The following is an 18,890-nucleotide window of genomic DNA, read 5'->3' on the forward strand; positions in this document are numbered from 1 at the left end:
TTAGGAACCTTTGTATTGAAAGCCTCTGAAATTTAGGTAAAGAATAAGGATTGCAGCTGCATAGATAATTTTTTAAGTACATGGAGAATTTTTACCTTTCATCTGGCAGTAGCTGCCATAAGATGATGTCACCTTGTAGCCGATTGGCTGTTACAGCACCTAGGGCAGGGAAGAGAAAGAAAAATGCCGGCACAAACCTCAGTGGTGGTTCTGTGGCTGTTTCTGTCTATTTTTGATAGAATCTTTGATTAGTACCAGATCTACTGTATTTGGCCATGTGAACCATTGGGAGCATCCTAGGGTGAGGGAAATTCAGCGCTTTCAGAGGAATGAGGCGACTGATTTGCAAACGGATCTGTGATTGTAAGTTGCAAAATCTGGGTGTAAGGAATAAGGCAGGGTGTGCTGGAAGATACACTATGGGAGGAGCTGGCAGAAAATGCTTCCATGAGTAGCAGAAAAATGAAAAATGCTTTTCACTATCAGGGTTAATATATCTGGTTTTATGATTTGCCTTCATGTGTAGGTAGGAAATATGATAATATTGCAGTCAAATTGTAAATAATACTGGGCTATTTCGTAGGGTGTCGGCCAGTATATAAATGCTTATGCAAAGGAGCTTTATTTTGTATTCTATCTTACAAAGTAATGATTTTATTTACAGCTTTATTTGATTTTTGAGTCTTGTGGGAAATGGAGCAAGGCGTAGTTCTCTTAAAATACATTTTTCTAATGCTTTGTGCAGATAAAAGCTTTGATGATGAGGAATCGGTGGATGGAAATAGGCCATCATCAGCTGCTTCAGCCTTCAAGGTTCCTGCACCTAAAACATCCGGAAATCCTGTCAACAGTGCGAGGAAGCCTGGTTCAGCAGGTGGCCCTAAGGTTGGAGGTAATGTAAATCCATTTCCAATCTGATGTGCATGCCTCATGCCCTTGATGTGGACACACATACTTAGAACTTCAGAAGAATATGTTTATTCATGACTGCAGCATGGTTGCAGGTCTGGGGCGTCTCTCGCAACACACAGAAGAATGTGCTGCCTTTTCCAAAATGGTTTTAAAATGGGATCTATTGCTGTTTCCTGTGAATTAGTGTATCTTGAGTGTATTCATTTTTCAGATGCCATTTTTCAAGGGAGACATTTAAGGGAATTTTTCGATTTGGGGTTTTTTGGTTTTGTTTTTAAGGAGAGAGCAGGTTTTTTCAGATTTTGGCTATTAATTTTCAGGTGCTATCGTTGTTAAAGAAATACCGATTTTTGTAACGTTTCTATACGTTCATCTAGTAGTGAGTCTTGAATACTTCAGGGTTGAAAGAATGGTTGAAGATACTGGATATTGAGTCATTTGTCACAATAGGAAATGGGTGGTGGTCAAGTGAAATTGCCTCAACAATGGTTTCTGGATTTGATAATAATAAAATAGGAAAAAACAGCTTTTATGAAGTTACAAACACATAGTACATTCTTTGATCGTATTAGAACTGCTTCTGTCATACTGTTTATCTTTTAAATTTTTTTATGGGTATTTTTTCATATTCTAATAAGAAAGCCACGAGTACTTTTCAGGTGCTAACTTTCTGCCAGGTCTTTTTGGTAAAATGAATCCTATTAGAATAAGTAAATATTTAATGCTAAAAGGACATTAGCTACTTTCTCTTTTTCTTTCGTGTGTGTGTGTGTGTGTGTGTGTGTGTGTGTGATAATTTGAGAGAACAGATTGTGCCTTGTTTTTGATAACTGGTAGGAAAATCCTGATCTTCAGAATTTTGTTTTTCCCCTTTTTACCTATAGCTTTTTTATTAAAAGTATAGAGAAAGGAAAAATAAGCTGTATATTTTGACCAGGTCCTAGAAGTTGTGTTCTCTTGACCTTTCTGTACAACTAAACATTAATTTCAAGTCATGTGATATTCTCAATGCAGAAAAAATACCATAAATATTTCATTTTAACTGTCTTTAGTGTGCCATATAACTAGCAAGAAAGATGATATATACACACACTTATGTATCTATATATAGACATATAACCTCTTTACATATACTCTTATGCATATAAATAAATAGGTAAATGTTTTGAAATAGAAATGTCTTAATGATTTCTCTTGGTATTTTGGGTAATTTACACTTTAGTGGTTTAATTATTTTCTCTTTGTTATAGGAATATATTATCATCCAAATGTTAGTTATCACATCCTATTACATGACATTGTCTATTATGCATTCTTATCTCTGGTAAAAAGTATACGGCAATTCTGTGATTTCTTCCTTTTGTAACATATGGCTACCTTGAATTACTTGCAAAGGGGATTTTTTTTGTCTTGATTTTTGAATTATAGATTTCTGATATATGATACAATAGTGATTTCAGGTCTTATTTAACTTAAAATGGATTAATACATGAAATGCATGGTGATAATATTTAACATTTTTGTGAATCTAAGCCATTCATTGGTTTATGATTAACTCTGCTTTTCATATTTTATTTTCCTTAGAGGAAAATTGAGATTGTAGTTTACCTACAAAAGCTTACTTAATTTTGATGTTAATTAAACTGATAAGATCAGAGTGTCTTGTTGTTGTTGTTTTTAAGGAAACAGATTTCCTTTCTGCCACATCACCTTCTCTGGTTTGTAGTCCTACCAGATGTGAAAATGCTAGATAGCTTTTGTGATCATGGGCATTAATCACTTATATGGATTATCTCATCCATCTAAGCAGTGGCTCTTTTGATAAAAATGAGGACGAGATCTTCATTCCTTCTTCCTTCCCCTCCTTGTCCTCTTTCTCATCCTCCTCCTTTTGGCCATTGCAGATTCATCCTGCAAATTTGTGTCTGTTGCTTTTGTTTGCCCCAGCTCATTTAGGTTCACTGCCTGCTTCTCTACCTAAGAAAAGAGCTCTAGCCAGGAGATACTGATACTGCTTCCGAAACTAATGCCCTTCTTGGCTCTCAGTCCTTTGAAAATTTAACTTTAGATTTTCTGTTCTTGGCAGAGGCTTATTGATTTTTAGATTAGTTATAGAAAGTTTTCGTAAGAGTTTAAGAACCTTTGCATTAGAAAGGACATTGGTCGTATAGTTCAGTTTAGTGTTCAAGGGTAGCAGTCCCTTTCACAGTATTCCTGATGGGTGACTACTCAACATCTGATTAAAATAATGTATGCACATTGATTACAATTTGGAATAAAACCACCTACAGTACCACTATATGTGAGCATAATCAATTGATATATTATGATGAACTTTCTTCTAATTACTTTCCAATAATTTACATATATATAAACTTACGCACACACATTTTCTTAGGAGGAGGACAGAATTGGCACCATTCGTGATGTCCTTTTGTATACCTTTTTTTCTTACTAGTATTTTACGTGGAGCATTTTCTCATTATCCTAATTTATTAATTGAAAACTATTCATAGCTAAATAATATCTAGGTTGCTTTCAATATTTCCTGCCGTGCTAAATAATTCCATTATGCTTTTCTGGGTATCTTTTAGCACATCTCTTGTAATCATTTCCTTGGAATAAATTTCTCGAGTTTACTGAATCAAAGGATAGAGGGATTTCTCCTTTCAGTGTGGCACAGTGTCCTCCAGAAAGGTTATAAGCCAAATTCAGTTCTGAATAAATGAATTCTATTTTACATTGCATTAAATTCTGCCTCCTTGTAACTTAAGCAGGGAAGATTAATTATTTGTTAACATGATACTTTGAAATACTTGAAGGTTGGGTTGTCCCTGTCTCTCTCTGTTATTATTCTGCTTTCTAGACTATACACTTTCTTTCTCATAAGTTTATATGGAATAATGAGGATTCAGTCTAAGCATTTCGTTTGCTACTTCTAGGCATATAATATACTGATAGGTATGTTTAGTTCCTATTAAAGGAATATGGTGGTGGAGGGGTATGTATTAGTTGAATAAACCCATCACAGTCCACTGCGTTTAACAAATATTCTTTCAAGGAAGATTGCCAAGATAAAAATAAAGTGAATTTCTTTGGAATCCTTACTGAATCTACTTTTGAAGTTTTGGAGTTTAAGTTACTTCTCAGAGATATATGTCAAGATTAAAGAGATGTGTACTATTTTTAGCAAAGTATCCTGTCCAGTTAATTAAAGCCAATAGGACCTGTGTTTAATCTTTAGTGTGTGTTAGTTTTTCTCTGTCCTTTGGCTCAGGGTGCCAACCTGTTTTACTCATATTGTAATCGTGTGGCCTTTAAGTCAAGGAGAATCAAACAAAGGGTCATGGGTTGCTCCATACCAGTATATTATTGCTATAGAAACCCATGTTATGTGAGTGTCAGCGTTACCTTTGTGCTTATTAGCTAATTAGATAAAAGGATAAAATGAATTCCTTTATGTATTATTTTTTTTTAATGATTTCCTTTAAATAGTCCTTTTCTGAATAACATTTATAACTTCATAATAGGGATTAAGGTAGGGGTGCTTGGGTGGCTCAGCCCGTTAAGGGTCCAACTTCGGCTTAGGTCGTGATCTCACAGTTCTTGAGTTCGAGTCCCACATTGGGCTCTGTGCTGACAGCTCAGAGCGTGGAGCCTGCTTCGAATTCCGTGTCTCTCTCTCTCTCTCTCTCTCTCTCTCTCTCTCTGCCCCTCCCCTGCTCATGTTCTGTCTCTTTCTCTCAAAAATAAAATAAACATTGGGGGCGCCTGGGTGGCTCAGTCGGTTAAGGGTCTGACTTCGGCTGAGGTCGTGATCTCACGGCTCTTGAGTTCGAGTCCCACATGGGGCTCTGTGCTGACAGCTCAGAGCCTGGAGCCGGCTTTGGATTCTGGGTCTCCTTCTCTCTCTGCCCCTCCCCCACGAATGCTCTGCCTCTCTTTCTCTCAAAAATAAACAAACACAAAAATTAAATAAATAATAATAAACATTGAAAAAAATTTTTTTAAATAGGGGTTAAGGTAAATACGTTTTCTTTTGTGTTCATGGTTTAGAATATACTGATGGAACCTGGTTTTTTAAAATATTTGTGTCTCTAGAGTACTTTAGGTAATAATTTTAAAAAAAAATGTTTTCGTGTTCTCACATATATTCTCTTGTTTAAACCTCAAACCCCATAGAATTCCGTGCTTTATTATCCCAATTTTACTGATGAGTAAACTTAGGTTTGGAGAAGTTAAGTTGCATAGTGTCATGCATCTAATAAGTGGGCAAAGCACAGAAAGCACTTTGCTGTACAGCCACCCACACTAATGTCACTGGGTAAATAAGAATTCTTCTAGATCCTTTAGCTCTAAGATTATAATCTACAGGGATGGTCACTACCTTTCAGCATCCATAACTCGGTCATTTTAAAGCTCAACTAATGATTCTGAGAAAAATAGAATATTTGGAAATAAGCAAACCTGAAATTTCTTCTTTGTCAATAGAAATGCTTTTGAGTGTTTTCTTGTTGAAATCACCCCGTACCAATTTATTTTGGCTGTTAACTCTTTTTAATATAGAGGTTGACTTAGATGATAATATAATTGTTATTGTTAATGATTAGTACCCGATTTTGAGGTTAGTCATTTGTTTTTGAGGCTTGTATGTAATCATTGAGACACATCACTGGCTAAATCTTTAGTTAGTTCTCAAAGTTCTGATGTTCTTTCTCACTTGCTCGTTCATTCAAGTGGACAGTATTTTCTCTCTACTCTTTTCATCTAATATCAAAGATTCCTTTGAAATGGTTTTAACTTTTAATTCATATAATTAGATAATTACCACCATTTCAGATTCAGAAGTACTTATCATTTTGATATTTTATATTTGCTTAACTTCATTTATGTCTGACCTGGTTTTATTAAGAAGATCCAAATATCGATTTTCCATGCTGATCATTCCCATTTTTTCCCCTCATGCAAACAATTAAGTTTTTTTTTTCTTTTAAACAAATAAAGATCATGAGAATTGGTATATATTTAATAAAACAAATCTCACAGAATTGTATGTTTAATCTTGGAATTCAAATTTTTAACAGGTAAACCTCGATATCTTGCTATTGAACTTTATATGAAATCAAATAACTTTTCTGTTTGTGTGTTTTGTTTTGTTGTGTTTGTTTTCTTCTCTTCGCTTAATGCCAAGGGAAGGTACTGAAGCAGAGTGTTTTAGCCCTTAATCTTAAAGATTATCTGGCCCAATTCAGGTGAAGGGACTGAGCCTCCTGAGAGTAAAATGATGTATCCAAGATAAGACAGTTACTAGCCTCTGCTTGGCCAGAGGCTTTTTCTTGGATCATCTCTGGTCATCTCCTATCCAGCACTGTGTGTGATGCATATTTCTTTTTTTTTTTTTTTTAACGTTTTTAAATTTTTTTTATTTATTTTTGAGACAGACACAGAGCATGAGCAGAGGAGGGGCAGAGAGAAGGGGAGACACAGAATCCGGAGCGGGCTCCAGGCTCTGAGCTGTCAGCACAGAGCCCGACGCAGGGCTCGAACTCACAAGCCGTGAGATCATGACCGGGTGGAAGTCGGATGCTTAACCGACTGAGCCAGCCAGGCGCCCCGTGATGCATATTTCTTATTTTTATCCCATATAGCAAGATCCTGTTATTGACATTGGGAATTTAGTGATTGGCCTGTAGCCATCATCCCATGTTAAATTACAACAAAAACCATATCACTGATGGGTTTTTATTCATCATAAGAAGCACTGATGCCATCTGTCTCAGCTTTAGTTGTAAGATGAGTATGATTCAAGTAATTCAACAGGTTTAGTTTAATAGTATCCTACCTCTCGAATCCTGTTGCTTTGCCGTAACCACTGTTGTTTGCTATGTGTCCTTCTACTTCTTACTCCACGTTCGTTTATGTAGGTGCCCGGATTACATGTTATGTTCGCCCACATCAAACACACTAGTGAGTAAACACTTTGCAGCTTGACTTTTTTCACCAGACGTCCATCCTTCAGCATCAAGAATGGCAGCGATCACATCCTTCTAATAGCCATCTAGTATTCCACATGACTGGCGTACCATGATGTAATAAACTGTTTCTCTGCCAGGGTCATTCGGGTTGTCTGTAGCTTTATGGCGTCACCAAGAATGCAGATCTCCGTGTACTTCCTGTATTTGCACATTCTGTTGCTGATCTGTGGAATCGATTCCTCTGAAGGTTCAATTAAAGGTTGTATTTTTCATTTTAATAAAGACATTATTTTATCTTTTCCAGCTTTGAATGTAACAGCCTTATTAATTATTGTCATTCTGATAGGTAAAAAATGGTGTTTATTTTTTTTTTCTTTTTAATTTGCATTTTTCCGTTCACCTGTCCATCTGGCCAGCAGCTGGCAGATGTTTACTGAAAGCTTTTTAGCATGCTGCTACTTTTGTGATCTCCGGAAAACAGTCGGTGAACAAAAACAAAGACCCTGCTGCCTTCCTGGAGTTTTTATTCTATTGAGGTTGAGAATATTTACATCTATTAATGAAATTAGCATATCCTCTTCTGTGAATTACATGTTGTTGTTATTTGCCCATTTTTTATTGGGCTTTTTTTCTTCTCATCCGTTTGTTACAATTTTTAAAATATTAGGCCTCTTAGTCTTTTGTTAAAAATCATAAATATTTCATCCGTATCTCCTCTGTCCATGGCATTTTTACATCAAAACTTAAAAATTTTGGGGGGCGCCTGGGTGGCTTAGTTGGTTAAACGTCTGACTTTGGCTCAGGTCGTGATCTCGTGGTTTGTGAGTTCGAGCCCTGCGTCGGGCTCTGTGGTGACAGCTTAGAGCCTGGAGCCTGCTTTGGATTCTGTGTCTCATTTGCCCTCTGCCCCTCCCCCACTTGTGTTCTGTCTCTCTCAGTCTCTTAAAAAAAAAAATTGTAAAAATAGTTTTAAAAAAAAAACTTAAAAACTTTTTGTTGTGGTAGGTAATATATGTGTTATTTTCTTTTTGACTTCCAAATTTCCTAACCTGAATAAAAAGGACTATTATCCAGTCCCAAGGCTATGCAAATGTTTTATTCCAATTTATTCTAACACATTAATTAGGGGCGCCTGGGTGGCTCAGTCGGTTGAGCCTCCGAGTTTGGCTCAGGTCATGATCTCATGGTTTGTGCGTTTGAGCCCCATTGGGCTCAGACAGCTCAGAGCCTGGAGCCTGTGTTACATTCCATGGCTCCATCTCTGCCCCTCCCTGGCTTGCGTGTGCTCTCTCTCAAAAATAAATAGATAAACTTACAAAAAAAATTATTATTTTACACTTAATTTTATCAGTATATCTTGAATTTATTTTTGTGTACAATGACAATGTATCTATTTTAATTTATGTTCTTATGCATGGCCAATTAATGTCTGTGCATTTAAAGAAAACATTCTTTACTTCATTGAATGAGTGCTATTGCATATATTTCAGTTAGTTTCTATAGTTTCTTTTTTCCTGATCTATATCTCTGTACTTACTCTAGCTTTTATAGTGAGTGGTTCCTCAAACTTTTTATTAAGAAAAATTTTGAGCATATATAGCAAAGTTGACATGCAGCAAACGCCCATCACCTAGATTGAATAACTAGTGTTTGCCATATTTGACTCTATATAAACCTATTCCCACACATACTCTTTTTTTTTTTTAATCTCAACAGTTGGAAACATTGTAGTGTCCAAGTTGTAGACATTATGACATTCCAGCCATAAATATTAAATATGCTCTTCCTAAGACTTACCAGGTATGCTACAGTTGTTGTATGCATAATATCGTTATCATATGCAAGAAGATTCTATAACGTGTATAGAACAGTCACCTTACCAATTTTTATACCCGTAACATTGATATAACTTGAAGAGTCTAGGCCAGTTGTCTTAGATTGTCTGGGTTTGTTCTAGATTTGTCTGATTTCTTTTTGATGTTATTTAACTTGTTCCTTCTAGCCATTTTAGTTTTTGTAAATTGGTAAATTATCTATTCCCCTCCTTTTAAGCACTTCCATTCTGTATTCAAATTTCCTCAGGTATCCTAAGAATATTTTTTTATATCAAATATATAAATTCTATGGGCCCAGGAAGAATTTTCAGTTTCTTCATTCAAGAATGCCCTCGTTATAATGAGGTGCGGTGTCTTCGCTAAATGATACCTGGGGGGCTTTCTATTTCTAATTCTGTGATAGCATCTCATTTCAGTAGAGCCTGTATCTTCCCTTTCTTCCTTTCCTTTATCCACAAGCTTCGAAGGGATACCTCTCCCTTTTGAGTGCTACTTACCTGGGAGTCCTGGGGGGAATCTTAGCTGAGGTCTGTTCTACCACCACCGGGACCCTCATCCTCCATACAGCATCCTCTGATTTTTCTCCCCAGTGAGGACTCTCAAGTCCAGTCCAGGGCTGGCCTTGGATGTTTGTTTTTCCCCATCTACTTGTGAATCAAAGTGCGAAGTGTCATTAGTCTTCTCTTAGCTGTATTATAAGTATGTGCTGTGGGTGGTTTTAGTCGCTCTTCTCTTTGGTCTTTGGTTTTTGGAGTATGTAGTTGAACGTCTGATTTGAATTTGGGGAACTACCTTTTCCCACGGGATTCAAAATGTCTACTATAAGTTTTAATATTTAGTAAGAAAATACTTTTTTCTTGATAATCCATTATCTCAGCATTTCGTTGAATTTTAGGACACTATTTTATTTTGTTTTTTTGAGTTTATCGTTGATGTTGGGAGAGAGTGAGTGAAAGTACGAGCTGGGGAGGGGCAGAAAGAGAGAGAGAGAGAGACTGAATCCAACAGGCTCCACACTGCCAGTGCAGAGTCCCATGCGGGCTTCAAGCCACAGACCATGTGATGTGATCATGACCTTAGCCAAAATCAAGAGTGGTGCTTAACGGACTGAGCCAGCCAGGTGCCCCAGAGGGTTACTATGTGAATAGTTTCTACTTGCGCCATTAATCCTAATCACTTCTTTGTCATGTATCAAAGTTTCATGTATTTTGGGGTCTCTTTTTGAAGTCTCTAATTTGTTTATTTGATTAGTTGGCCTGTTCCTGCACTAAAACCTGTCATAATTAGCTTTGTAAATCTTGATAGGTGGTAGGGCAAGTGCTTCCTCCCCCGAATTCGTTTGTCATTCCTAATGCCTTTGTTGATTGGTATGTTCGTGATTCTGTCCACATTATTTCTTTAAATCGTGTATTCACATATGTTCTGTAGTCTGTACTAGACAGTTCTAATGTCTGTAATTCTAAAATTTATTATCTGTTACCTGTGACTCTTAGTTCATAATGGTTTGCCTTGTGATTTCATTGCTTGAAGTTAATTTCATTGATGAGAGTTCTTTGAGCCTAAACTGGCAATTGTAGAAGCTTTCCTCAGAGATTTATTCCTGCTCAAAACTGGGGCATCACCAATCAGGAACCCCCCCGCCCGCCCCCCAGCCTCTCCTAGGTCTGGTCTCAAGTCGAGAATTCAAGGTCACTCCTCACCTGTTGGCTGGGGATGCAAAGTCACATTGTGAAAGGAGCATTGGGGAATGCGAGGAATTGCTCAGCTGTTCTTGCAAACAATCGATTGCAGCTTGCCCTCTGACCACAATAATTCACATGCCTTTCAGGTACAAGATACACTCATGGACTTTTCTCAAAAGTTTCAACTGATTGGTAGTGTCAGGTTCAAAGTACATGATCTTGTGGTCTCCATCAGGTCACATGGGGAGGGTTCTTTGGTGTGGCTCCTCTCCATCCAGAGGCCTGTGAACTAAAAAGACGTCTTACTCGCACCCCAGGAAGTTAGCATCAAAATCGGGTATCAGAACAGAATATCCATAATGGACACTCCATTTGAGAAGGGAAGGTACAGGAAGTTCATAGTAGTCACTGACTTAATGGCAGTTTTCAAATCCAACAGGAACCTGTCGTCAGGTCCCTTCCTTCTGGGATTGTGTTTCTTTGAGGGTTTTATTCTCTCTCTGGGTGTGGTTCTCTAAACCAGTGTTTTCCTCTGTTCTTGGTCTGTGCGGAACTCTGGGCTGCGCCTCCTGAAATATTTCCTTCTTTTGCGTAAAAATCTTGTGTTTTCGACCGAGTATCGTTTTCAACCCTGCTTGAAAGAAGGCTCTTAGGTTAAACTGTCTCTGACTCTTGGTAGCACTCTTCAGAAGCACTGGTAATGCTCTCCTTGGATCACTCACTGTGAAAACTATGGGTTTTAGGGGCACCCTGGGTGGCTCAGTCAGGTAAGCGTCTGACTTCGGCTCAGGTCAAGATCTCACGGTTTGTGGGTTCAAGCCCCACGTCGGGCTTGCTGCTGTCAGTGCAGAGCCTGGAACCCGTTTCAGATCCTCTGTCCCCCTCACTCTCTGCCCGGGCCCAGCCTGTGCTGTGTCTCTCTTTCTCTCTCAAATAAATCAACCTTTAAAATAAATTTAAAAAATTAAAATTCTGCTCTTCTATGAATTTTATTGGGGTTTAAGCCCTATTTACCCCCCACGCTGTTTCTTTATTATTCATCTTTCTCTAAGGGCTAGTCTCTTGGTTGTAACATGGGAAGAACCTGCCCTTTCCCACAAGTTCTGAGACTTGTTCCCCTCGCTCCTGTCTCTGAAACACACTGCTTTACCCTTTGGCTCACTCACCTTTGTATCCAGCACTCAGCACTTCATCTTATTGGTAGTTGAGGACTAAGTAGAATGAGTTTTCTCTTTGTACTTCAACCTTTAAGTACTATTTGGGAATTTCTGAGAGTGCCTACCCTAGTCATTCTGGTTTACTAGAAACATGCTACCCCCTGAATGTCAGAACCCTCTGATCCCCCCTCTCTGCCCCCATCCAAGTAGGGGCATCACCTAGTTTACGGTGAGTTCTAGAGCAGGGATCAGCAAACTGTAGCCCACAGGCCACGCATGTCCAGCTGACTGGTTTCTGTTTTACGCCTGAGCTAGGAATGCCTTTTTTTTTTTTTTTTTTTTTTTACATTTTAAATGATTAAAAATATTCAAAAGAAGAATAAGATTGTGTGACAAGTGAAAACTATATGAAATTTAAATTGTAGTGTCCATAAATAGAGCTTTATTGGAAGACGGCCCCACGCGTTCATTTTACATATTGTCTGTGGCTGCTCTCCTACAGTGGCAGAGTTGAGTAATTGCAACAGAAACCATATGGTTCACAAAGTCTAAGATACTTACTGTCTGGCCCATTACACAAAAAATGTAGTGACCTCTGTTTTAGCATGGGTACACATCTGAGCAGAGCCGTTCTGTTGTTTTGGCCTATCAGTATGTTCCGGTGTGATTGTTGACCCAGTTACATCTGAAAGAGCTCAGTCAGGTTGGAGGCCAGCGTCGCCCTCCAGCCCCTGCTCGTGCTCCTGCCTGCAGACTCACTTTACCTCCTCTTGCTGTAGAGACCCGCTGTCCTTCCCTTGCAGTAATATTTGACATTAGAACCCATCACCCGTTCTGACTCTCTGCCTATGGTATTCGTTCTCCTTGCTGGTGCTAAAAATGTCTGATAGCATTTGTTTAGGTGAACTTCAAAGCTGCATCAGAAAATGGAATAGTGATTGTGAGGTGAAACAGTTTGTTCCACAGAGTTTTCCCCTATGCAGAGACCCTTTTCTGTTTTGTTGGCCACCAGTCAAAACCAAGGGGAAGGGAAGCATTAGGCGGACTAGGATTGTAAAAAGGTTTACTTATAATACATACAAGAGATAAGCAAGGACAAGATCCGCACGTCCTCTGTCCTGACACTATTCACGGACCCAGTCCGCTCCCAGTGGCAGTAGCTCTGCTTATACAAAGCGAGTTTCAAAGGTAAGAGTGAGATAGGTTGGGGTCAGCTGTTCAGAACCGTGCACATGCTTGAGAAATTCTGTACTGCCCGTGTCCAGGTTTAGAGACCTAATTGTCACATCTCAGCTGGTCATCAGGCCACATTCGGTGATACCTGTAGCCTTATGCGTCTGCAGCTTCCGTGGGACTTTCAAAGCCATTTAATTTCGACTCCGCCCACCCTCCCCACTAGGTTATTTGGCCCTACTCCTAAGATATAACTCACTGCATAATAAAAGGCGTTACGATCTGAATGAATCGTGACTTGTTTAAAGTTAGACTTTTCCTATGTACGTCCTCAGTCCCTGGCATGTTTTTCTGGGCTCGTTTGGGATCTGTTCAGATGCTCTGCATTCCCTTGAAGGTTTTTAATACTGTGTTGTAGCTGGTGGGTTGATGTGTTGGAGTTTACATTCTATTCTACATACGATACCTTTCGTAAACTGCGTGCACGCTGTAGGCGGTCTTCATACTGCTCTCCCCCTCCGTCTTCCAGTCCTCTGTAGGATTCTGTCTTCCACACTTGAGCACACCAAAGTTGTCAACTGGCTCTGCTCTGAGACGTCTGCACAGGCCTCCTCTGCCAGTTGAGAGGTATACTTTCCAGGAGTCAAGTACTGTTCTCAAACTTGCCTAATGCTTCCTCTTGTTACTATAACACAGTATTTTGCGGGAAGTGGCATATAAGTGAACAACTCATATTGAATGAAAGAGGAAAGAAACTGTTTTTATAAAAACTGTGTTGAATATTTAGGAACTACTTGATAAGGACAAGTCCCTAAAGAAATTTGTTTCAGTGGGCTAGGCTGGGCAAGACAACTGTGAAAGATTGGGAAGAAATAATAAAAATCCAGGCTTCTGCTTTCCTCTCAGGGACCCATTGTTAAACACAATGAAACTCAGGGGCGCCCGGCTGCCTCAGCTGGAAGAGAGAGGGTGACTCTTGATTGTGGGGTCGTGGGTTCAAACCCCACACTGGGTGTAGAGATGACTTAAAAAAAAAAAAAAACTTAAAAAAATTGAAGCCCATATGAAGAGATTGATTTGGTAAACGTTATGAGATGTTAAGATAGTATGATTAGGTATCTTATTTTTTGTTTCTTTGCTTCAACTGCTTTTCAGTTAATCTGTTAGTTGCTAGGACTGATCATGGGCAAAGGGTTGAGAGTTTTATTGTTACTTGATTTTTTTTATAATATCTAGGGAATAACTAATTTATTTACTCTTTTAGCTGAATTTTCTATAGCAAGTATGCATTCATGCCTCTCTTAATTTATTAAATTGTCATTGCTTCCAGGTTGCAGTTTTATATTACCTTGCAGCTTTGTTACGCTGTCCTGTGGTCCACCTCTTAGTCCCCTTAAAACTCACACACAACAAGATGGAGCTTCAAAGGGTTTGTTTGTTTTGTTAAAGATGAGGAGCCTCTTACCTGCCCTGGGAAATCCTGAGTGGTTTTTTTTTTTTTATTAGGACAATGTTAATTTTTTATAAAATTTTTTTAATGTATGTTTATTTTTGAGAGAGAGAGGGAGAGAGAGAGAAACAGAGCGTGAGCAGCGGAGGGCAGAGAGAGGGAGACACAGAATCGAAAGTGGGCTCCAGGCTCTGAGCTGTCAGCACAGAGCATGACATGGGGCTGGAACCCGCGAACCACGAGATTATGACCTGAGCCGAAGTCAGGCTCAACCGACTGAGCCACCCCGGCACCCCAAGGACAATGTTAATTTTTAAATCCAGTTTTGAAGTATTAATATTTCTCTCGGTAGATGATAAACTTAATTTGGGAGATATTATTATTTAATTTTTTAATTGGATAGATTTTTTAAGTTAATTGTCTCTTAGGATATACATTTGGTGTGGTTGAAATCGATTTGAATGTGTCAAATTATCACCATGAAGAAAGAAATATATAGAGTTAGAAACTGAGTCCTGCCTCCATTGATCAGGGTTCAGTCCAGAGACGAAACCCACAGCAGGTATTTTTACAGAGAGAATTTAATATAAAGAATTGTTAAATGGACCTGGTGAATTAGAAATGAAAAAACAGGACACTAAAGCATCATGGAGGTAGTAATTACAGTCAAGAGCTCCTGTTCCTAAGCAGGGAAGACGGGGTGACGATTATTAAAACGTGGAGGTGGGGCCCTGCAGAGCTGCCGCTCCCACCTCTGTGAGGAGCTGCTCTGCGACGGGCGGGCGCCGTGGGCCTGGTGAGGGTCAGAACAACTGCTGACAGGAGCCAAGAGCTGCCACTGAAACGAGCGTCCTGTCAGAGCTGTTAGGGTTTTATTGAGGCAAGCAGGAAGCCAGAAGGAGCAGCTGCCTCCTTCCACTTTCCAGTCTCTCCGGTGCCCCTACTGGTTCTCCTTCCATTCTCCCCGGTCCCCCTGTTGGCAGGGTTTGGCAGGAAACCATTAGAATTGGCAGAAAGGTGGTTTGCCCGATCCTAGGCCCAGCATCCGGGAATGGGAAGGAGTACAGCCGGAGCTGGAAGACGGTGGTTCAGTTACTGGCTCTTAAACGGCTACTACCTGTTAAGGTCACTTTTTTATTGTCCGTGTGCGGTCAGGGGAGATCTGTTTGCCTGTTGAGATGTAATTTCAAGAACCTCGTTTCCTTCACATTTGCTTTCCTAGGCTCTGCTGCGTACGTGGACCCTCTGCCTCATTTATTTGCCATCACTTATTGATATTCGGTGTCATTAAAATTGCTGTTTACCTTTTTAAATGATTCTCTTTTCACCTGTATTTCTTGTGTACTTGCTGTTGCATTGAATAAGGATGGGAGGGCTCTGTTCTTATAATTTGCATTTTACGGCTAGCCTGTCCTCTTACTTTATTTTTTTAATTTAATTTAATTTTTTTTAATTGTTCTTTAACGTTTATTTTTGAGACAGAGAGAGACAGAGCATGAACAGGGGAGGGTCAGAGAGAGAGAGGGAGACACAGCATCTGAAATAGGCTCCAGGCTCTGAGCTGTCAGCCCAGAGCCCGATGCGGGGCTCGAACTCACAGGCCTTGAGATCATGACCTGAGCTGAAGTCAGATGCTTAACCGACTGGGCCACCCAGGCGCCCCTGCCCTCTTACTTTATAAAGAATTAGTCAACTACTGCTAGGTACCTTGACTTTTCTGAAAGATGTTGATTTTATTTTAATGCTGTCTTATAAAATGGAACTTCTCTCAAAATTATGCCTTTTTGATATCAAAAGAGCTATATTTTCCATATTTTCCTTGGTGCCAGAATGCATAAAAATAAACTTTAGGCACTCCTAGGTGGCTGAGTCCGTTGAGTGTCCGACTTTTGATTTTGGCTCAGGTCCATGATCTCATGTATCGTGAGTTTGAGCCCTGCATCAGGCCCTGAGCTGACAGCACGGAGCCTGCTTGGGATTCTCTCCCTCCCTCTCTCTCTGCCCCTCCCCTGCTCACTTGTACTTGCTCTCTCTCTCTCTCTCTCTCTCTCTCTCTCAAAAAATAAACTAAAGAAATAAATCCATCTCCTTTTAATTAGCAGGTGCTTCTAAGGAAGGGGGTGCTGGAGCAGTGGATGAAGATGATTTTATAAAAGCTTTCACCGATGTCCCTTCTGTTCAGGTAAGGATGCCAGTGAAGAAGCACTTCCTGTGATTGGTGCTCATACACCTGTTCATAGAGTTATTTTGGTCTCTTTCTCAAAGTTCTTTTTCCCCTTAAATTACTGTGTAAGTAAAACACTGGGCTTATTATTACCAAGCTGTTATTTGCTTGGTGCGATTAGAGTTTCAAGTGATTTTTCACTGAGGCTAAAGTTGAGTCATTACCTTGAGCAGCGTTCGACTACATCCGCTTTTCTTAAAGCTGTTTGTGACACATTGTTCTTCTTTCTTTTGACTCGGTTTGTTTTGTTTTTACACTCCTACCTTTTTGTCCACTTCATCTCTGTCTCCTTTACGCGCGTTCCATTCTCTACCTGGCTGTTGAATATGGGGATTTCTTAGGGATCAGGGGTGGGCCCTCTCCTTTCCACTTTCTTACTGAGTCACTTCTTCACACCCATGGCTTCAGCTCCCGCACAGGTTTTTATCTCTCTTGAGTGTCAGAATAAGTTCTCCGCTGATGTTTACCTGACATGTCCTTCTAGAGGTCTCAGAGGCATCTCAGACCCAACCTGTCCGAAACGGGACTCATGATCGACCCCTTACAGGTCTACACTTCCAGTGTTTTGTATGTGGACACCATCAGTGCAGTTTGCGAAAGTCAGAAATCGAGGAATCCTACTGCCTCGGATTTCTCACTTAGTAGTATTCAGAGTTCTTTTGTTTGTATCGTCTCCTAAGAGAATGTTTGAAAAGTTGTGTACCCTCTCACGGAAATAAATTTTTGAGTTGACCCGATTTCCCTTGTTGGGGGAGAGGGAGTCTGACATTGTACTCCAGAGCAATGCATCGTATCATAGTAAGATTCAGAGCGGCTGGGGGGGCCTGCCTTTACTCTGAAATTAGGCAGAAGGACTATTGGGAGGCAAGAAAGCGCTGCTCAGAATCCTCCAACAGTCATTCTCTAACAGAATGTTACCTGGACTCCCTCCTACCTCACCTTGTCTCGTGCCCTGCTCCCCTCTGTACTCTTGGTTTTGGGGGCTTTTGTTTCAAGCAAAAGGGGAAAGTAATGGCTACTGAAAAAGAAAGACTCTCTTGAGGAAGGTGCTTGTTCGATATTGTTTCCAGAGCAATGCATCGTATCATAGTGATACTCAATATCACCGGGACCCCTTTTCTTTCCATCTCTCGCTTCTGGATTCCTCCGTTTTGTCTTCCCTCGTGGTCAGCAACATGGCTGCACTGCCCTCTGCCTCTTTTCTGGTTGATGCCGTAAAATTTGTGAGAGTCCTTCTGACTGAACCGATTTAGATCGCCTGCGCACGCTGAACCCTTGTGATGTGGAAAAATAATGTGCACCTGTTGACTTCTGGTTGGGTCATTGGCTGTTCCCCTGGCCCCCTTTGCACTTTCTACTCCTGTACTTTGGCCTTCTTTTACTGCCCTTCTGTCGCAGAGCCTTTGCATGTTCTTTTCATTCTAGGGAAGGCTCATCTCCCTACTTGGCCCGAGGATGCTCACCTCATCCTTTAGCTCTCGGTTCACACTTGACTCTTTAAACTAGTTCAAGCCTCCCGTTCTGTATAAATAGACGCATGGAACTGTAATTCTGTTTGGCAGTACTTTTCTATTTGCAATTTTATATAATTTGATAAATTTCTTTTTTCTCTTTGTAGTTAGATTCTAAGCTCTATAAGGCAAAGACCTGTTGTTTGCTCACCATAGTCTCCTTCATGCCCAGCGTAGCGCATCCCTGTTATATCAATATTTAAGTGAATGAGAGGGTAACGGTGTTTGGCAAATGGTTGGCTCCTGAGGAGACAAAGCCTGTAGCTCTCCTGGTGACCGTGTGGGGGAGCTAACCTAAACCATGTCCTTCTGCAGCGGTGAATCATGATGAGGATATGAACGCTGTAGATACATACCCGAAGTCGTTTTGGGGAATCGGGCTTATTATTACTTCTTAGGATATTTGCATCTTGTTTTTAAAAACAAACCATTTTAAGAATATATCTGCAGTTACTCATGAGCAGAGAAATGGCATAAGGGTAACAGATAAGGAAGACAAAGGATTTTACTTTATTGTCTATAATGTATTTCCATTTTCCACTAAAAATGGCACTAGAAGGTGGCCAACAGACACATGGAAAGATGCTCCGCATCACTCATCATCAGGGAAATACAAACCAAAGCCCCAATGAGATACCACCTCCCACCTGTCAGAGTGGCTCACATTAATGACACAGGAGACAACAGATGCTGGCGAGGACGCAGAGAAGAGGATCTCTTTTGCACTGTTGGTGGCGATGCAAGCTGGTGCAGCCACTCTGGAAAACAGGATGGAGGGTCCTCAGAAAACTAAACATAGAACTCCCTATGACCCAGCAATTGCACTACTAGGCATTTATCCACGGGATCCAGGTGTGCTGTTTTGAAGGGGCACATGCACCCCCATGTTTATAGCAGCACTGTCAACAATAGCCAAAGTATGGAAAGAGCCCAAATGTCCATCGATGGATGAATGGATAAAGAAGATGGGG

General features: G+C 40.1%; 1 protein-coding gene across 39 annotated transcripts in view; it reads left to right on the plus strand.

The window, feature by feature from the left end:
* CLASP2 (cytoplasmic linker associated protein 2) overlaps positions 1-18,890 on the plus strand; it is a 167,625-nt gene that overhangs the window by 42,997 nt on the left and 105,738 nt on the right. For 19 of the 39 annotated variants that reach the window (XM_040479605.1, XM_040479613.1, XM_040479608.1 and 16 more), the window contains 2 exons: positions 746-892; positions 16,284-16,366. In XM_040479605.1, coding sequence (XP_040335539.1) covers positions 746-892; positions 16,284-16,366 — 230 coding nt within the window. Of the gene's footprint in view, positions 1-163; positions 364-745; positions 893-16,283; positions 16,367-18,890 lie in introns of those variants that run through there. The other 20 variants (XM_040479606.1, XM_040479619.1, XM_040479621.1 and 17 more) reach the window with 5 other exon arrangements.

Source organism: Herpailurus yagouaroundi, unplaced genomic scaffold (genome assembly GCF_014898765.1).
Source record: "Herpailurus yagouaroundi ecotype Mexico unplaced genomic scaffold, PumYag 159, whole genome shotgun sequence".
Classification (NCBI taxonomy): Eukaryota; Metazoa; Chordata; class Mammalia; order Carnivora; family Felidae; genus Herpailurus; species Herpailurus yagouaroundi.